The sequence below is a fragment of the Thunnus thynnus genome, chromosome 19 (assembly GCF_963924715.1).
Source record: "Thunnus thynnus chromosome 19, fThuThy2.1, whole genome shotgun sequence".
NCBI classification, from domain to species: Eukaryota; Metazoa; Chordata; class Actinopteri; order Scombriformes; family Scombridae; genus Thunnus; species Thunnus thynnus.
In genome coordinates, this window is record NC_089535.1 from 14943811 (window position 1) to 14963674 (window position 19864).

The window sequence follows — 19864 nt, forward strand, 5'->3', positions numbered from 1 at the left end:
AAAAAGCACCAGACTCAGTAATTTATTTCAAGTAGCACAACTGCTTTGTATTTTATTGCAACAAAAATTGCACAAGGCTAGAGGGAGGAACAAATAGGAATAAGAAAACATATTTACAAAGGAAAGCAAAGTTTGTCTACAAAATTGGTGAGGAGGCTTAGACACGAAAAGTAGAGTAGTGGTATGGTCGGTAAAGGGGAGGAATTTAAAATAAGAGCCAACACTGACAGTACCATGTTGAAGTCAAGGCAGCTTGCGGTTGACTTGTGTCCTCAGGCATCGCAGTCAGACAGGGCACACGGGGTGAGACGACTACAGCACAAATACTGAAAAATGTCTTGGAGATGCATAAAGGAACGTATGAATTTCATGGGTTTTTTTGAAGTCTATAATGGTCAGCTTCTCACTTATACATTGGTTTTTTTGTAAGACAGCAAGTGACAGATCCATAAACATTTCAGTCCAGTGTTTCCCCCAGGATATATATTTATTTGCTGGGGTGGAAAGGCCTCTGAAACAGCATTTAGACCATGTGACATAAACCCTCTGTCAAAATTCTTTCAGGCGAAGAGGCCCTTCAGTGGTCAGAGAAACACTGTTTCAGTCCATGATCCCTCTATACAGATCACACAGCATGCTGCTGCAAGGCCAAACTGCTACTGATGGCTTTTATGACTGGCATGTAGAGAAAGTTGATTCAAACTTGTAAAAAACAAAAAAAAAAACAAACAAAAGTCCAGCCTAAGGACAACATAAAACAACAGTCAGATCCACTGAGTTGCAGATTCTGCACCCTGGTCCCTCCCCAGTACACACTGGAGATAAAAAGGTTTTTGGTATGGCAATCAAACATTTAAATCCAATAAACAAATCGGCACAGCTATTCTTAACCGCTTTGCCGCCAAAGCCGCAATTCCGCACTTGTGACGTGGCAAGTCTTGGAACAGCTGTGCCAAAAGTGTTTAAGGCACTATTTGTTACTCAAGTGTGCAGAGAAGCAAAAAAAGGTGAAGGCTAGAGGCTCATTCTGCCATGTTTGCTTGCTCCCATTATTATTTTATGGCACATGGTTGCAAATACTGCAAAAAAGCATTCATACAGTACGGAACGAACACTGACATGATTTCATCACTTATCACACAACCAATCACTGATGAAATGGTACAACAAAGCAATGGAGAATGTTGGGATGTGTTGGACAGAGGCATCGGGTTATAAACACTGTGATTCCAGAAGCTCCCTAATTCTTACAGGTGAAAATGGAAACAATGACATCAGTTGATGAAGTGTTAGAAGGCATCCTACTACAAGATGAGGTTAAGTGTTTCTTTTTTTTTTTTTTTGCTCATTGTCATTGGCATCAATGAAAAAAAATCAAACAATGATGGAAACAAATATCACAGGCCTTTTTTCTACTAGTGTCATTAGTAAAGGGAAACAACTAGAATACATGAGACATGATCATTTCAAAAATGATTGGCGAAAAGTCATGTTGATAAAGATTTGGCCCCTAGCCTTTCATTAAGGCCAAAAGACACTGTTCATTCATAGTTAAGGCTTTTCAATATTGCAAACTCTGACATCATCTACAGAAAGATTCCTTTGATTCCATCCACAACAACCACAGGCTTAAGTGTTTCAGAGTGTAAATCTACACTCTGCTGCTGCTCTCTAGCAGACTTTACCCTCAGCTCTCCAACATGAGCCCGGCATGGACCAGAGTTCATGCACATGCTCAGAAAAAAAGGGTAGTGTAAGATACAGTTCTTATCAGTTTTATTTCTTAATAGTTAAAGATTTTATGGCGCTACCTCTGAACAATGTCACTGATCTCTTTGACAGAGGACAGCAGCTTGCTGAAGTCCTGCTGTGAGTTGGCGCCCCCTGTGGCGGTGGGGCAGATTTGCAGCTCACGCAGGCTGCTCTCAAGCTTGTTGATGGCCTCGCGGAAGGCAAACTTGTTCCTCATCTGCTGGATGGAGTCGACGTAGCTCACGCAGTACTTCGACAGGTTCTTGCCGGCCTCCAACACAGCGCTGTGGCTACCCGTCTGCTCCGAGTTGCGGCAAATGGCTGCGCGGAGCAGCTCGGTGCCCTCCAGCACCATCTCGCGCGTCACGGCTGAGTTCGGCGTGCGTTCAGAGGCCTGGCGGGGTGCAGTCTTGCGAAGGGAGCGTCGGGTGTTCACGAGGGGGATGAAAGCGGTGGGCGAGCTTTGATCGCCGGGGGAGGTGAGGGAGGAGGAGAAGCCTCCTAGGCTCTGGCTGGAGAGGGAGGTGCTAACTGAAGTGGAGGTGGTGGAGGTCTTTAACGGTTGAGGTTTGGAGGTGGAGCCCAAGGGCAGCTTCTTGGAGCCCTCACTGAGGGGTGTGCGGGCTTGGTCACTGGCAGTGGTTGAGTGGTGGGGCTCTGACACAGAAGGGAGGCCCTTAGCTTTGATGTCTGAGGGGGAAGGGAGTTCTTGAGTGGGGCTGCGGGAAATCTTGCCTGTTTTGGCATTGGCGGGTGGCGGAGGTGGGGCTGGCTTGGGTTTCTGGAACTTTCCTCTTTCCCTGACAGATGAAGAGTCCATAGTGTGCTTGTGTCTGCGGGCCCTGCACTCTTCTCCAGCTGCCCCCAAAGCAGGGAAGACATTGGGCTTGAGAAGTTCAGCATGGAGAGCGCTGGTCTTGGAGTTCTCCAGCCCCGGCACCCCTGGTCTCCTGACAACCTTAGGTGTTAAAGCCTGGGGACTGGATCCAGGACTGGGCTCAGTGTCTTTTAACACCTCATCAGATGTTTCCTCGGCCTTCTTGGGCAGACGTGGTGGGGGAGTCAGGGTGCCCATTCGAGGGAGGTTCTCCCCTTTCTGCTCACTGGTTCTCTTTCGTGGCAGAGCTGGTTTACCCCCGAAGGTGCCTGAGTCAAAGTGGCGCTGGCCCAAGTCTCGCGGCAGTGTAACAGACTTCCATTCAGTGCCATCTGAGCCGGAGGGCAGGCTAGAGGACCAGAGGAAACGCTTCGAGTTAGACATCACTTCCTCCTCACTGGGTGGTGTGGTAGCTGCCTTGCCCCCTGGGCCAGGCACTGCAGGAGCTCCCTTCTTCCTGGGGAATAAAGGTCCAGGGTAGGTAGGAGCTCCATTGGTGATGCCCGCTGCCCCATTATTGTTAGTACTCAGGAACTTTGAGGATTCGAGTCCATGTGCGGCGTCATTAATGGCCAAAGATCCACCGCTGTTGAAGCTGTCACTGTCTCGAGGATCTGGAGTCACGCCCCTCCTGTCAGGGTGGACATCCATCTCTCTGAAAGAGGAGCTGCGTTTGGGCGGAGCTGGTGCATTCTTTTTCTTTTTCTTGATGAGGCTGAGAAAGCCACTGCCACGTGTCTTGTCCTTGTCTTTAGGTAGCAGGCGATCATCCTCATTTAGGTTGCTGTCCAGGAGGGGGCGCTCTTTTCTGGGGAGCATGGGTGATGACACAGCAGCCTCTGTATCCACTAGGTCTGAGGAAGAGTGCAAAAGAAACAAGGAGCCATCAGTGAGAAATAAAAATACCTCCACTGAGTATCAAACCACAATTACAAAATGCTTTGACAGACCGGAAAAAACTAAAATTTCTTTGTCTTTATCATGTATTTTTGTGTGAATCTGAGTATCAATCCCCTTGTGTCCATTCAATATTCCTTTAAGTATAACCAATAATGATAGATTATTTTACATTGAGATGTGGAAATAATGGCAGGAATGCAATGCATGTGAGTGTGTCTCACCTGGACTATCTCCATCCCGGTTGTCCATGTTTTTGCGAAGAGTTCTGGTCTTGGTGGGCAGCTCTGGAGCCTGCTGAATGGAGCCCAATGTCACCTTCTTCCCTTTCTTCCCCAACTCCTTTTCCACCTCTAATAATACATATACAGCCAAGATTCAACACTTAACCAAACCCCTGTTGCCTAAGACATTACAACATTGACAGCAGAACCCATTCATTTCAGAAGGAAAATACTATCCACAAGAAACATGCTTTAGAAAGTTTTAAACTTAAGAAAGTAGCACTGACCATCAGAGATGCTGGACTCCTGGAACATGGTCTCAAAGGCTTGGTGTGTTTCAGCAAAAGATGGACGTTCTGATGGGTTCCACCTCCAACCTGACAGGAAGGAAGACAAAACATAAGAATAAAGAAAAGTTGCCAAGCAGTATCGTGCCTCCAATCATGTTCTGAACAGATGTGTTTTGCTACTCACAGTCCCTCATAAGCTCGTAGACCTTCTCCGGGCAGCCCTCTGGTCGGTCCATACGGTAGTCTTTCTCCAGCAATTCGTAGACCTGGGACAAGTCAATGCCGGGGTAAGGAGACATCCCATAGGTGGCAATCTCCCACAGCAGCACACCAAATGCTGGAGATGTTGGCATGAGACAATTAGTTGAGTGATTCATACAACAATCGACAATAGAACTATGTCTAGAAGTGCCGCCTGAATATGAAAACGTACCCCAGACATCAGACTTAATAGAGAACTTGTTGTAAGCCAGACTCTCTGGAGCAGTCCATTTGATTGGAAACTTGGCCCCGGCATGAGCTGTATAGGTGTCTCCCGTCATTAACCTGCTCAGGCCAAAGTCTGCAACCTTCACCAGATGGTTCTCTCCGACCAGACAGTTACGGGCAGCTAAGTCCCTGCAGGAGACCATACAGAGGAGAATGAGTGGATGGATAGGATTGAATCATCAATACACAGTTAAATAGTCCAAGGATCACACAATTACTGAAAAATAAGGAGAGAGAATAAAGAGAAAGCAAGAACAAATAATCAATAGCCATCCACCCCCGTGTTGAATTTCTACAGATGTTTTGTGTGAAGCAGAGTCACAAGCTGAGTCTTGTCAGGTTTAAAAATTAAAATGCGGTCGGAAAATACAAGAGACATAAATCATCTCAACGCTTCTAAAAAACCTTGTTAAATGTGCCAGAACAAACTGAGTATGTTACAACATCGACTTGTCTATGATACAAGTCGAGTCTGTCCTCCTGTGAGAACAGATGGGAGAGCAAGAGGGGAGCTTCTCAGGAATGTGGAAGAAAAGAGATATTGAGATTTAAGGTCAAAGAAGATCTTTTACTCTCTGGTATTCATGCAGCTCCGACTGAGACAACACTACTGATCTGTAATCAGGCAGCTGAAAACTCTTTTAAAACTAAAGGCTAAAATCTATTCTAGGTTAGCACTCAGACTCTTGTGAACCTTCTCAATGCTTAACATACACTTCAAAACTGGAATTGTAAGATCTTCACACCAACCTGTGTATAAAGTTTTTCTTCTCCAGGTACTCCATGGCAGAGGAGATCTGTGTGGCCATGTGGAGCAGCACCACAGCGTTGACCTCCTCTCTGTTGCACTCCCTCAGGTAGTCTAGTAGGTTTCCGTGGGTCATGAACTCTGTGATAATATAGAAAGGTGGCTCCCGTGTGCACACCCCTGCCAAGGAAACAAGGCCGCAAAAGAAATTACATTAATATTGAACATTAGATATTTCTGTTTGCATGTTGCTTTCATCTGCAAATCTGGTTACAACTTTTATGCAAAAAACACCCTGAAAACATCCTATTTAGGTTATGAATTTAAGCAATATTTTTATGAACGTATTATCCTACTTTTGTGACTCAGATTTCAGTGTCTTGACATTGACAAGTCAATTTTTATCTGAAAAAGTTACCTACCTAACAGTTGTACCAGGTTGGGGTGTTTGATCTCTTTCATAACAGCAGCCTCCTTGAGAAACTCCTCCACTTCCATCGTATCCTCCTGGAGATAAAGTTATCAGCAAAACAGGTGAGAAAAATGATAAGCTGGCTGCAGTTGCATCCATAAAACACCAGGTGGTAGCATTATTCAGCTAAAATTAAAGATTTATAGCTGACACAGTGAGAATGTGATGAGAGTAAGTGCCAAAATGTTTCTGCCTGACTAAATGGAGCTGATAGTATTTACCTCCCAAAATCAAATGTGAGCACTGCAGAAAGAAATCCAGACTTTCATACCTTTAGTGTCTTCACAGCGACAGTGAGGTTGTACTTCTTCCAAACCCCCTCGTACACCTCCCCATACTGGCCGCCTCCCAGCTTGTGCTTCATGGTAATGTCAGTGCGCTCCATCTCCCACTTGTCGTAGTTGGGAGACACTCCGTAGATGGTGGGCTTGTTGCGCTTCGGCGCCGGGTAGTGCAGCGTGGTGATGAGGCCGTCGGCCACTGTGGAATGGTGGTGCACCAGCTCGGCCAGTGTGTTGAAACGGCTTTCTGACGAGACGTACAGCTGGAGGAGAAAGAGATTCTACATTTGAGTAGATGTGCACGAGAGGTCAGTTCAGTTAAGGATTTTGACAGAATTTTAATGAGAAAAATTAGGATAAATATGACATTTTCAGACAGAAGATTAATAATGTTAATTCAGCTACGGTCTATATATATTCTCAATGGTAGGACATACGAGTTGCATGAGGAAATTAATATTATGCACGTAGAACATTTCTATTACATTGACTTCTTGCATTAATAGTGCTTACACATGAAAAAATAAATATGTCAGCAATGTGTCAGTAGTACACCATGAAATAACACTACTAAATCTTGACAAAACAATGCATTCAAGTATTTTCTTCATAATGAACAATCTCAGGCCATTCAAAAACTCAGAAGGCATTTGTCAGGAAGCTGGTGGAGGGGAGGATATTGGTCAGGGCTCAGTGGACACAGTCTTTTCCATTGTCCAAGTCTTACATAACCCTAAAAATGATTTGCTCTACAATCTGCCCTGTGCATTTCTTTACTTGTGAAAAGGCTCTTTGCTCAAGCCGAAGGCATGTGGAGGGGAAAAGTGAAAAAGAACGACCTTGACTGTAGTGAAAAGACCTTTGAAATCTAAAGAGGATTTAATGGTCAGTTGGCCGCTCTCCTGGCTTAAACCATGACCATTTACCAAATTAAAGGGAAAAAATGAAAATCAGTTTTACTAACATAAAAACCTCGGTTATGCAGCGCCGTGTTAATCACAGAGTTACCGTGAAACAAAGTGGCAGCTCGGGGGAGTGCTGAGGTCATCTCAAATTATTGGAGAAGTCTATCATACCAGACTCTTGAGTTGTAGCTCTCAGTGGGAGGATGGAAAACAATATGAGATGGGGAACCATGAGAGTGTGTGTGTGTGTGTGTGTGTGTGTGTTCGTCCTTTTGGTTTGGAGTGTGTGTGTGTGCATACTTGGCTGCATCTGTCTGTGCTAATGCATGTCTTAGCATGGGCGTCAGTGTCTGGCCCAGCCTCGCGTCTGCTGGCCATTATGAGCAGCACAGCGGTGGTTAGAGGCATTCTTGTCATAGCTAGCGTTCCTCAAGCTAGCTCACCTCGCTACATCACAGACAGGAGGGTGACACAGCCAAAATGGCAGCTGCTTCTTGACTGATATAGCACTTTAGGGGAATCCTGAACCAAGACAGCCCTACATACAGTAAAATATGCCCTGTTTTTACCTATCACCTTTATTTGAATGAGGTACACTGCTTTCTTTGATGAACAAAAAGTCTTCTTCAAGTTAAACACTATGCAAACTGTCAGAAGGTTTTTAAGCATTTTTGGGACCTTATAATAATAATAATATTTTAGGTTTCTTGTTTGTGTTGAAAGGGTATGATGTGATCTGAACCAATCTGTTCTTGCAAATGTTAGTGTGACATTTGTGTTTTGTTTCCACTGATGCCCACCTTGCCGTCGGATGCAGTGTTAATCCTGTAATGGTAGACTCTCCCCTCGTACCGCAGAGAAATGGACCTCTGGCCGGGGCTGCTCTCGCTCTCGCGGACCAGGAAGCTCCCGTTAATTCCCGAGCTGAGCAGGTACTCCGCAGCGTTGCGCGACACGGGCCCATGGTACCAGCTGTGCTTCTCCAGGCTATTGACGGGGGTGATGTAGTTGGACGGCACCCAACCCTGGCCATTCTTGGTCTGCGCCTCGCACCACTCGCCGTTGTGGTTGTAACCCAGCACGCGCAGCTTCTCCCCTAGTCAACATGTGAGATACAAATTTTTTTTTTAAATATCCAGGCTACTTGTGGCTAAAGTATCTGGTAGTAATGGTTACATCTCATTCCTGTGATCTTCAAAAAAAAAAAAAGGAGTATTTCCACAGTTGGAACAGTTTTGAATCTTATATATTCTTTGCACTGAGAACATGCTACTATAACATGAACACTGTATCAGAAGTGAACTTGTTTTGAGTCAGACATGCAGGAATCCACTGTATCTGTATCTAATGTTTCCTCAGATCAGGAAACCAAGCAGGGGCTTTTCACCCAGTCATTCGGTGACCTTAACTAAAGACATGCATTTCTTTTCTCAGGAAAGTGTTGTCCAAACCTCTGATTCAAATAATGCCTTCATCCACGTTATCTGACAATAGAAACCCAAAGTAAAAGCAACGTTTCTTGTGATATGGATCATATCGGAATTAAGTGGAAAGTAATGTCACACAGGACATTTTCTTGTTTATTCCGGTGCATATGTTCTCTCCTTCCTTCCTCTGTTTGTCTGTGTGATCCATCTGTGGTATTGTTTTACAGTCCGTTCAGTGGAAAAAAAAAACCTCACGTGTGAGACCATCATCAGGAAGTGAGAGTCAGACGGGGATGAAGAAAAAGAGGGAAGGAGACGAGACAGGAAGCAAATAAGCAGATTCCCAGTGAGATTCATGACCACACTGAGACTTTAACTGTCTCTAAAACTAGATGGCACTTTGTATGTCACTTCGACGTCTACTGATAGTGATATGTGACAATATTGTTCAAAATAGTCTGAATAATTCCTCGATAAACACGCTTGCTTACCTTTAGTAATGCTGAGTGTGTTGTCCCCGCTGGCCACGAAATCATAGAGCGCGACAAACAGGTTGGGGTCATTCTCGCTGGGTCCAGCCAACAGGTTCTCTTTAGAGTTCCAGCGAGCCGCTTCTGTCAGACCCTGACCCTCAAAGTCTGGTCTCTGGAGAGCTTCTGAAGGAAAAAAAAACAAACAAAAACACATGGAGTTATGGTTACAAAATCAAACAATGTAGAAAGCAATTTTTCTTGAGAAAAGAATCATATCAGAATTAAGTGGAAAGTAATGAAGGGAGGGAGATCTGTAGGCGTGTGTTTGGTATGCAGCGACACTGTAAAACAGTTTTCCCATGCAGCTTCACACACGAAGGACGATTAAGCAACAACGTCAACTCAGGCCTCTCCATGTGTCATTTAAATTCTTTTCTACCCCTGTTCCACGGTGCCTTGCTCCAACAAGCAGGTCGTCAGCTGTGATCCCACCGCGGGATTAGAGTAATAAACCTGATCATGTGACCTGCGGTGTTTCTGCTGTCCCTGTAACTTTTCATTTCCTGGATTATCCCTGCTTAGTTTTCATTTTTGTGAATACCTGGACAACTAACACACATCAGACTGTGAGAATGTGTCTCAGCATGAATCTTCAACCATAACTGTAACGTGGATGTGCTTGCACTCAAAGGTAATGACAAAAGTTCAAAGTGCTTTAATTGAGAGTTATGTTAATTATATACCTGGCTTGAATTATACTAATTCTAGTGCAGTAAAACTGATTGCAGTGAACTACAAAATGTGAAAAATGGAAATAACGAGGAGAAAAGAAGAAGAAGAAAAGAGTGAACAAAAGTGAAATGAGTTTAACTGCAGTTTGGCCTACATGAGCTGAACATGAGCTTAATTGTGGGACTTGCTCAGCTGTTGTCACACATGTTTCTGAGGAATTTTACCATTTCACCCCCCAGTTCTCTCTCTCTCTCTCACACACACACACACAGAGCCAACACGCTAGTGCAGCACTAGGTGTTCACCTTTTAGTGAGAATTTCACAGACAGTAACAAGATGTGAGGAGGAAATACTTCAAATTATTTTGTAAGAGAACCAACCAAACCCTCAAAAAGTGATAAAACAAACTGAAACTGCACTTAATTGTTCAATTCTCAACAATTATTGTATGACTGGAAACAAAGATAACATGTGACAAACTTTTATTATTTACTCACTCACTTCCTAACTGTACTTACTTGTATTACAAGTCAGATATAACAATGCATATTTAAACATTTAACTATAAAACCCATTTGGCCCTTAGATTATTTTCATTGCCTTTGTATTTTGTCAAAGCGACAGTAGTAGTTTTTTAACCTGATGCTCCAGATGGTTTGTTACACTGAACCATCTGAGAAGTTGTCCTTGGAAACTGTTTGGAAAAGAGCAGGCACTTTCAAAAAAAATACTTGGCAGGTGATTGGATGAAACATCTGTCTATCACCGTCTTACACTGCAAGGCAGCTGGATTCACGAGATCATGAGAGAATCCTCATAGGACGCCGATTGGTCCGAACCACCGGTGGGTCGGACACAAGCGCATAACTTGAAGCCTGACAAGATGGATTCTCGCGTGATCTCGTGATCTTGCAAATCCAGCTGCCTCACAAGGTAAAACAGTTTTAGGAACTGAGGCCAAATGAATGATTTAAAGGTTGTTTGAACAGTAAAACAGACTACATAAATACAGACTAATTTAAAGTTAATCTGGTGACCCACAGAGTCTGGCAATACTGGATAACAAATGATGGTTTGTAAATATGTTTCTCCTTCAGTAAGCAACTGTAAAACTGTAGAACAAAACACAATCCAGAAATTCTTACTCTTATGCAAAATGATGAGAAATTAAAACAAATCTGCAGTTCTAATGATGACGTACTTTTTCCACACATCCTGATATAAACACTAAAATGAAATAATGTCTTAAATGGAAACACATTCATATAGAGTGGGCGTAGGAAGTAAACTATTCACCAACACTGACAAATCTTTCAAATGAGAACAATAGTCTGATGACAAGTTTGAGCTCCAGAGGACACAATCAGTGTGATTTACACTATTATGAGAAAAAAACCACTGTAAGTCTACGGCTTCTCCTCATGGCTAAATAAGATAAAAAAAGGAGGCAGCATTAGTATTTAATAATCACATCACACAATCAGAATTTGTTCTGCTGCATATTTGTGGGCTGTTGTCATAAACCTGAAATTTCGTCCTGCACAAAAATATTTTTGGGGCATTTGTGGCTAAAATGATGTATCGAGTTTTACAGCTCAGTGGATTGACAATGTTTTCGAGTTGCCCAGGATCACAGAGCTTAGCCAACTTTTATTTATCAGAGTCTGATAAAACCTGAAACCAGTTTTTAATGAATGCATATCACGCCCTTTGGTAGAGCAGGCAGGAAGATTGTGGCCTTGTTTTTTTTTTAAAAGCATTTCCCACTCACTTACACACACAAACAAGATGGAAGAGTTATCCATTATATCATCTCCATCAAGTGAAAACCATGCATCTCTGAGTTTGGTGATCTTTATGTTTATCTTTACCTTGAGGTTCAATAAAAACCTTTCCAAAACTAGCGGATTACCACTTGCTCACCACATTTATTGCATAAGTGGATGCTAGTTGAGAAAAATTCCACAGATCTACAGTGTGCCTCAGCAAAAAATATGGAGTGAGATCACCTGATGTTTCTCTTCCAGACATTATGTATGTCTGTAAGAGGAGTGCTTTTAAGTCTGCCTGGTCTGAAGGAGATCAAGGTGTAAAAACAGCCAAAATCATCCAGAACCTGTGTCCTGTACCACAACTGTGATTTATTCACAATATAAGGAACATTACTTTGACTTGGGAAAAAGCACAATGTGTACTAAGTGATATAAGGCACAGCTGGATTTGGTGGAAACACAGAGCAGAGAGAGCTGTTTGAGCGTGCAGCGAAGAGGATACTCCTTGGCAAAGCAGAGATTGAACAGAAGAGTTACAGACATCCTATCTGGATGATTTAGACTGTTGTCAGATAGGCTACAGCATTACGCATACACTCAGTACAACTCCAAGCATTAAGCATGAGTGCATCCACCCCAGATGGAGGAGCTTTGGATTCACCGTTGGAGAAGAAATGACTTGCAAGTTCCTTAATACGCCAAGGAAATACGAGTTCATAGAAAACACTACCAAAACTAGTGTAACACTGAGGAAGTAAACAGAAAATATACGGCCTGCAGCCAGTCACATGACATTGTTGACAAGTTGCAGGCATCAGCGAGTTGGAGGCCGGTGAAAGACTCACCAGCCTACGCGCAGTCAGACAATCAAAACCAAATGTGGTGCTTCTTTTAGGTCACAAAGCTTGTGAGAAAACATGCCAGGCTTGATTTCATCTGGAGCAAACTGCCTTTTTTCATACTCTTAATATTTCAGCGGATTCCAAAAAGAGATGAACCTGTCACATTTTGGGAGTGCTCCCCTCAGCTAACAAACATACAGGCATCCATGTGCCGCATGCAGAAATATGCCCGACTGTAATCCCACATAAACAGATGGGTCACTTTTCTCTTTACAATCTGACAGACTAGTTCCTTTACGTAAAACCATGTAGTGATAAATGATGACTAGATGACTAGCCAGCCATCACTCACTTCACTGGCATTGGAAAAATGTTTGACACAGTCTTGTGTCATCTTTGCCAACTTATCCGGTTTTACTCATCTTACATGAACACTCACCTTTAATCTGTTTGTATTGTGTCTTAACATCACAGGTTTAAATAAGATGGCAACATCCATATGTCGATATAGATATTGGTGAGCAACTCATACCACCTTATGGTAATTTAATCCTTGCCTGAAGTGGACTAAAAACTTGGCATGACCAGCTATTTCTTCATAACTACCAAGCTCCATTCATATTTAAGAAGAAATAATTATCCCAATATAAAACCATGTCATGTAAAGTAATGTAAAACGATAAACAAAGCAATGAAAAAGTTTTGGATAATGATTGCGGGGAAACAAAATCTTTGCAGCAGAACTGATTGACATCACATCTTTGACACAGTTACAACAAAGTTAGTATTGGATTACTTTGTACAGGTGCTTAGGATATTATGTTCATACTTTTGAGTGAATCAGTAGTAACATTTCCATTTTAGCTTATCCGTTAGTTACATAAACAAGAGTGGTGTGTTCCCGATGAATATAGATAGACAAAGAATACAGGTACCACTTAGATTCAAATAAAAATGTTTTAGCCATGTTTTGTCAAATTTGGGCTCAAGTAGGACTGAGGTCAGAGATCAAACAAGAGGTAAAAGAGCACTAAATGCTCTTTTAAGCAAGACGTAGACCTGCGAGCAAGCAAAACATACCATATGTCCAGAGTTTGGCCTGGTCATAAAGTGTGTGGGCAGCCCTTGTCACACGTGTCCACTTTACGGGCCGCAAATACCACAGCTCTTTGTGAGAGGGTGACAGCACACTGACACATGGACCAGGACAACACACGGTCAAATAGAGATGAAAATAAAAGTCATAGGAAAAAGGAAACTCGGGAGGTTAGGTAAGAAAGAAACAGAAATAATGAAAAAGTCCCCTGCAGTTATCCAAAATCATGCAGTGGGAGAAATTACAGCATGTCTGGCTGCGCTACAGAGATGACACTCAGAATGATTAAATATGTGTGGAACTTGTAAAGAATTTGTGGCTATGACTGCACTGCTGTGAGCAATAGGAATGCGACCAAACTCACACAGTGATGTAAGACAGAAATGACTTCAAAAACCAAACTACTTTAAAAGAAAATGTCTGCTTCCACTTGTTCCTGGTGATCAAGACCAAAGGGGCCCTGCTAGTTTTGATTTCAATCATCTTAAGTGAGCTAGCTAACTACCCGGTGGAATAGACACCAGCAGTAGTCTGGGTCCAAAACAACGAATCTTTATAACAGTGTGGTGTGCTTCTACTGTATGAAGCTGACCCGAGTCCAAACCCACATATTTCTAAGGGCTGAGAGAAGGAAAACCTCAGACTTGCATATTTCTCTTGCATCACCTGTCATCACCTGACTGGGAGGTGGTGGAGAACAAGGGGAAGTTGATTCAGATCCCACATCTGATATGGTTCTACCCACTGTGAGATATATTATTGTAATGTGAGGATGTTCAGACCAGAGCGAATACCAGGGGGAAATTTTGACGACTACACACGGAAGAACCACCATTTTAACTATTTAAAATAAAACTATAAGGGTGTCAGTTCTTTACGCATAGATGTTTATGTTTGTAATTCTAAATATGACAATTAGCTTACAACCTGGAGCAAGAGACAAATAAGGCATCCAACTCAATGAAGTAAAAGTCAGAAAGTTGTATTTGGGGGTTGAACATCTCAGTATGAGATTTGTACCATATGGCCTTAAAATTAGAGGCTCTTTATCACCGTCATCGACCTCAGTTGGAAGCGCACCAGGACTATTAACTCTATTAAATCATTTGGTTGTGCAATCTTGGGCACACATAAAACTCTATGAGACTTCCATTACTGATCAATTACTATGCTGATTATGTTCAGACTCAATGCGTCCTGAAGTTCTTAAAACTCCTCTTGTGTTTTATTCATCATGGGCAAATCAATTACCCAGTTTTAGTGTGACCAGAACAGAACGCAGTCTAAGTAATGGAAACAAAGTCATCGCTAATCCTCAGACTACAAAGAAAAGTGAAATATATACATCTCCCTTATCCTCTGAATTCATTATGGAAGCTTCAAGTACTGAAACATAGCAGAGGTCTGAAAAGGAGAGTGCAGAGCGAGATTAGATCCCCTCTTCTCATAAACAAGAGTTAAGTGGGACACGGCCAGGAGTCAGATTTCCTTGTATTCTCTTCTCCGTCTCTTTTTCCACTTCTTTCCTCTGCTGCTAGCCAGTGTGTCTGGCCTCCCTCACCCTCCCCTGCGCTCATACTCTCCTGCTTTCCCCTCCCCATTCTTCCAGTTTCCAAAATGCCGAAATCATTGTTGAGACTTTACACGGTGATATTTTCATTTTCTAGCCTTCTCCTGCTTTTTTCCCCCCCTTTATGGCATCTCTACTTTAAATTTGTTTTTATTTCTCCAAACTAAACTATAAAAATCAAGGCCCTACGCTATGAGATGACACAACAGGCATCACAAAATATTCTTACCTTCCAAGTAACAGCTGGAGGAGGACGAGAGGCCTTTCTTAGATTTACACCCCACCAATTTCAGGCATATCTCCAACATTTTCATTTGCTTTCTTTCCCTTCCCGCTTGGAAACTTTGTTGCTGTTCAAATCAGACGTCTCTCGGAACGTTACTCCTCTACATGTGTCCAACAAGAGAAGAAAAAAAATCAAACACGAGAAAAAACCCTGACAAAATCAAACAGAGCACCAATCCAAAATGGGTGCTGAATTATTCTTGTTTTCTTTTCCTCTGTCCTTCCAGCTGCTGTAAATCCTTTTTTTTTTCCTCCTCTCTCCTTTCCGAGACAGAAAAAGCAGAGTCCTGTCCGACAAAGTCTACCAACTTTCTCTTCTGAGCGTCTCCATGTTTTTTTTCCCCTCCTTGGCTTATGGTTAGCTCCACTTCTGTAAGAGACAACAACGTTCCAAAAAGCGCTGGTTTGGTCCAAAAAAGCTTGCTAGACTTGTAGATGTGTCAGTTGAGCGGGCAGCAGGGCAGTCTCAACGGTGCCATTCCTCTCTCCTGTCCCCTGTGTGAGTGTGTATCTGAGGCACAGGGACTACTCGTGCTACAGCTGCCAACAAAGGGCCTCTTTCAGGATCAGCCTGCTGCACTCAATGACATCAGCTGAGCCCTCCCACCTCCCAGCAGCAAACACACAATGAGGGAGAGACCGCTACCACACATCCACACATACACAAGCAAGAGGAATACAAACAACACCTCAACGGGGCATAAATTCATGCCAACATCTGAGACAAAAGCTCCAGATGTCTCATTAAGAACTTTGAAGTTAGAATCAGTTTAGACCTTCAACATTTCTCCTTCTGTTGAAGTCATGAGATGATTACAAGAAGCTCCTCCTCCAACTTTTTAACCCCCCTTCCCCCTTTCTCACTGTCTTTCTGCCCCTCTCTCCACTTCTCTTTCTCTCTCTCTCTCTCTCTCCAGTCCGAAATGTTTACAGGTTCAGGAATCAGTTCAGGACACAGGACTGGGTTGTTAAAGATGTAGCTGAAGCTCTCAATCATGGGCAGCTAACAGGTAGGGAAGTATTAACCTTCTACTCTAATGAGAGTGTGAGAAAGCAATATATTTGAATTCATTCGAATGACAACATTTATCATCTTATCTTAAGAGAAACATGTCCTACCATGTGATTTTTTTTAGACAGCAGCAGTGGTGTGGCCAAATCTGGAAGGAACAAATCATCCTTGGGAGAAGCCAAGTGTTCTTGCAACACAACTTTTTATCTCCCTCTTCTGTCTTTACTCAGCTGTCTCCAAGTGTACTGATACACAACTCATTCAGGGGTTTAGTCTAAACCAATTCTCCTGGGGGTAGATCTATTGAAAAAATGTGAGCGAGCAATCAAGAAAGGAATGTCACTATAGCTGTGGTTTTAAATGCATCTGGGAGTGTTCATGACATCTTTCAAAAATGTTTTGAGGCCTGTGGCTTCTGCGCTCTTCTCCCAGTTGTTAAAGGGGATATATGCACATTTACAGGTCAATATTTTTATTCTGAAGCACTACTGGATATATATTTGCATGATTTAAAGTTAAAAAATCTCCTTATTGATCTTATACTGGCCCTTTATGCAGCCCCTCAGTTCAGCCTCTGTCTGAAACAGGCCGTTTTAGCTTCTGTCTCTTTAAGCCCCCCCCTCCCGACAAGCCCACTCTGTTCTGATGGTTAGCTCTCTGAAGCTGGCAGACTTCCGCCAGCTCTGGAGGCTACGTAAACAAACAGCAGTTTTTTCAATTTCTCAAATACATCTGTATACGTTCAAGGCAAAATCCGATCCGAAATACGTGAGTGGACAACGTGAACAACCCATGGAACAACCTGAGAAACAAAGATTAAGGAAAGGACGTCCAGTTGTGGGCGTGTGCGAACGATCTGACATCCTCGCATTCAGAGCAGGCTGAAGCCCTGGCTTTTGACTTTCAAGGAGCGTTTTTTACCTTCACCTTATGATTTGAAACAATGTTTAACATAGACATCCGACATTATAACCGTATATAAAAAATAACACACTGAACAACCCTACAACCTAATGCAAGTAGATACGATTGCCATGCAAAAAATCCAAAAAGCCATGCATTCAGAGATGATTTAATTTAACATTTTGTCCACTTACATGGACTAAAAGGATTATCTATCGTCATTACATTCAAGATTGGACACACTACACAAAAGGTCACAAGAGCAGCTGTAATCTACTGACTCTGTCTAGCAAATATGTTTTCCATTCCAACATACTCATCTATGTGTACGTGTTTGCTTTCAGAGATAAGAGGAGGTCCAGTCAAGTGAGTGATTAAATACTGGTGGGAAGCTGACTTGATGACACTATAGTGAGTGGCATGAGAGCTAAACTGGTTTACTGGCTGACCTGGTCGCTGGAATTTCCAATCAGGGGGCAAAAGTGAGGACTAAAAATATGCCCCATACACAAAAGCATACAAGATACAATAGCTTAAACAGTCTTTACTTTTAGTTCAAAAACATGAAGTGAAAGCAATGGTGTCAGAGTATGTAGCTGACTGAAAAAACTGTAGAAATTTGTCAACCAAAAGGTTTGCAATATAAATACATTTTAAAAGTGAAAATCTTCTAATATTTTCTTGATTCCATTTATATCAGTGAGGGTATTAAACAAATATTAGAAGCACCTTTCAGTAAAACACAATACAATTCAACACCCTTCAAAATGACCTTTGAATCAATGCCTCTCTAAAATAGACTAAACAAAAACTTAACATTATAACCATCATGAAAGTAAGATTTATTGCAAGACTGTTGTATCTAATACACTGGAAAATTAGTGTATGACAATTTGACATTTTTGGTGGTCACAGTAAAACTTTAAATTGGGGTTTTAAAAAAGGTTTTCTAAACAACTTCATCTGGTACTATAAAATGTCAAGTATTGCAGGAGACTGGCGGACTTGTCCATTTGGCAAGTAACACAAGAAGTACAGAAAAGAACAATCGACAGATGTTTCTGAAGACAGAACGGGATTCTTGTGCAATATATAAGACGCGGGGAAATAAAAGGAAGGCAGAGGGGAAAGAAGAGAAGAGAAGGATAGAAAATCTAAACATAAGGTCCGTCTGAGGGCTAGTCTTTCAAAACAATTCGCAATACAGGCTCTTAATGGTTTATGAGCCAATTTGCTAATGGCTGCGCATTGTCATTTTCATCAAGAGCTCATCATTTGTATCAACCGTACCTCTTATCTGGATTAGTTATTGTAGTAATTAAGAGTATGCTGGCCTGGTGTTTAGGGCTGAGTATCAGTACTTGATACTTTTAAAGGTATTGACCAAAATAAGCCAGCACCAAATAGTCAAACTCCAGTCAAACGATACCTGCATTTGATCCTTTTTGTACCCAGATCTAAAAAACACTGACTATTTTTATGGTTTTGCCAATTATCGTAAGGCATGTGATTGGCTCACTACTGTAGCAGCTACAACCTATGCAGTCTGAGGTGATAATACTTCATTGTACATTTTTGTACAGTTATTTAATGAATATTTCAATAATTTGAATACTGTCAAAATGTATTCATGCAAAAATCATTTAAATGAGGAGGAGTGGTGGCATTTTACACAACTGAATGCTTCCATTCACATGATGGGTATCGAATGAAGTACTCTACTGGTATTGGTATCACTTTAAGGGTACTGGTATCGTAATTTTTTAAACGATACCCGGCCCTACTGGTGTTAAGTATTCCTGCAGCTGCAATAGTGACCATGGCCTGAATAATACTTGCTTCATAGTAGACGTCTGACAGTCAAAAAAGTCCCTAGAATGTGGGAAGACAAAGAATTTGGAAAAGGTGCTCTCCAAATCAGAGCTACCCACCTCTGCAGCAAAGATGGAATCATGTATGAAGGGGGGCTGGGAATCAGGAGAGCGCCCCACATTTCTTCTTGAAACCTCTTTGCAAAACAACTTTTGACAAGCTGCCCATAACGCAAGGGTAGGCAATTTATTTTAGAAGCATATTTGTTGAAATTCTCTTTACATCCCATCTCTCTCATCGCTCTGGAACTTGGTTCGGAGCTGAGGGCACTCTGATGGACTGGTGACTGAGGAGGTTTGGGAGGTGACCAATGAAAGAGAGGAGATATCACTCGAATATAAGCAGGGAGATGGGATTCTTATTACTTCTGTGGTGGACTTTAAACAAGTGAGAAGTGGTCCTATTTACTGTTTACTGAGGGATTTTATGCCTTGAGAGGAAGTTGTTTGTGTGAGTGAGTGCAGTAGTAAACATGTGTGCATGTGTGTATGAGGCGCTTGCATATGCTCACACTCATCTGGTGTGAGTGGCTTAGGACAGAGTGGAGGGGGGAGAGCTGTATTTTCAATTTCTGGTGCTTTTTTTTTTTCCTTTTCCAGAAGACTACCTACCCCAGCTTTAATCTGGGCACAGTGGACCAGATCATTACAAATGGGGACAACCAGAGATATGTGTAAGGAATGAGGTTGCCGGAGTATTTCTTGATTTATAGTGAAGTCAAGATGCGGATTTTCATTTTTTATCCAAGAGGAATCCAAACAACTCTGGCCGGATACAGTAAATCCACACTAGTCTTGATACCTCAAGTAAGATAGTCTGTTGGGTGTGGGCATTGATGCTTTCATTAGCATCTACTGGCATTCTTCAACATGGCTCAGTCTCAGTGGTTTCTGCAAGTAATGACCTCAGTGCCCTGAACATCCAGTCACATGGCACCAGGTCCT

At 42.3% G+C, this 19864-nt stretch overlaps 1 protein-coding gene across 4 annotated transcripts in view; it reads right to left on the reverse strand.

The window, feature by feature from the left end:
- Positions 1-21: 21 nt before the first annotated feature.
- Positions 22-19864, reverse strand: part of abl1 (c-abl oncogene 1, non-receptor tyrosine kinase) — a 36660-nt gene continuing 16817 nt past the window's right edge. The window contains exons 1-11 of one of the 4 annotated variants that reach the window (XM_067574977.1): positions 15078-15705; positions 8854-9018; positions 7736-8031; positions 6021-6311; positions 5700-5784; positions 5280-5457; positions 4474-4658; positions 4225-4377; positions 4038-4127; positions 3751-3879; positions 22-3483 (exon numbers count right to left, since the gene is read on the reverse strand). In XM_067574977.1, coding sequence (XP_067431078.1) covers positions 1808-3483; positions 3751-3879; positions 4038-4127; positions 4225-4377; positions 4474-4658; positions 5280-5457; positions 5700-5784; positions 6021-6311; positions 7736-8031; positions 8854-9018; positions 15078-15162 — 3333 coding nt within the window. In that variant the 5' untranslated portion in view covers positions 15163-15705 and the 3' untranslated portion in view covers positions 22-1807. Of the gene's footprint in view, positions 3484-3750; positions 3880-4037; positions 4128-4224; positions 4378-4473; positions 4659-5279; positions 5458-5699; positions 5785-6020; positions 6312-7735; positions 8032-8853; positions 9019-15077; positions 15706-19864 lie in introns of those variants that run through there. The other 3 variants (XM_067574978.1, XM_067574976.1, XM_067574975.1) reach the window with 3 other exon arrangements.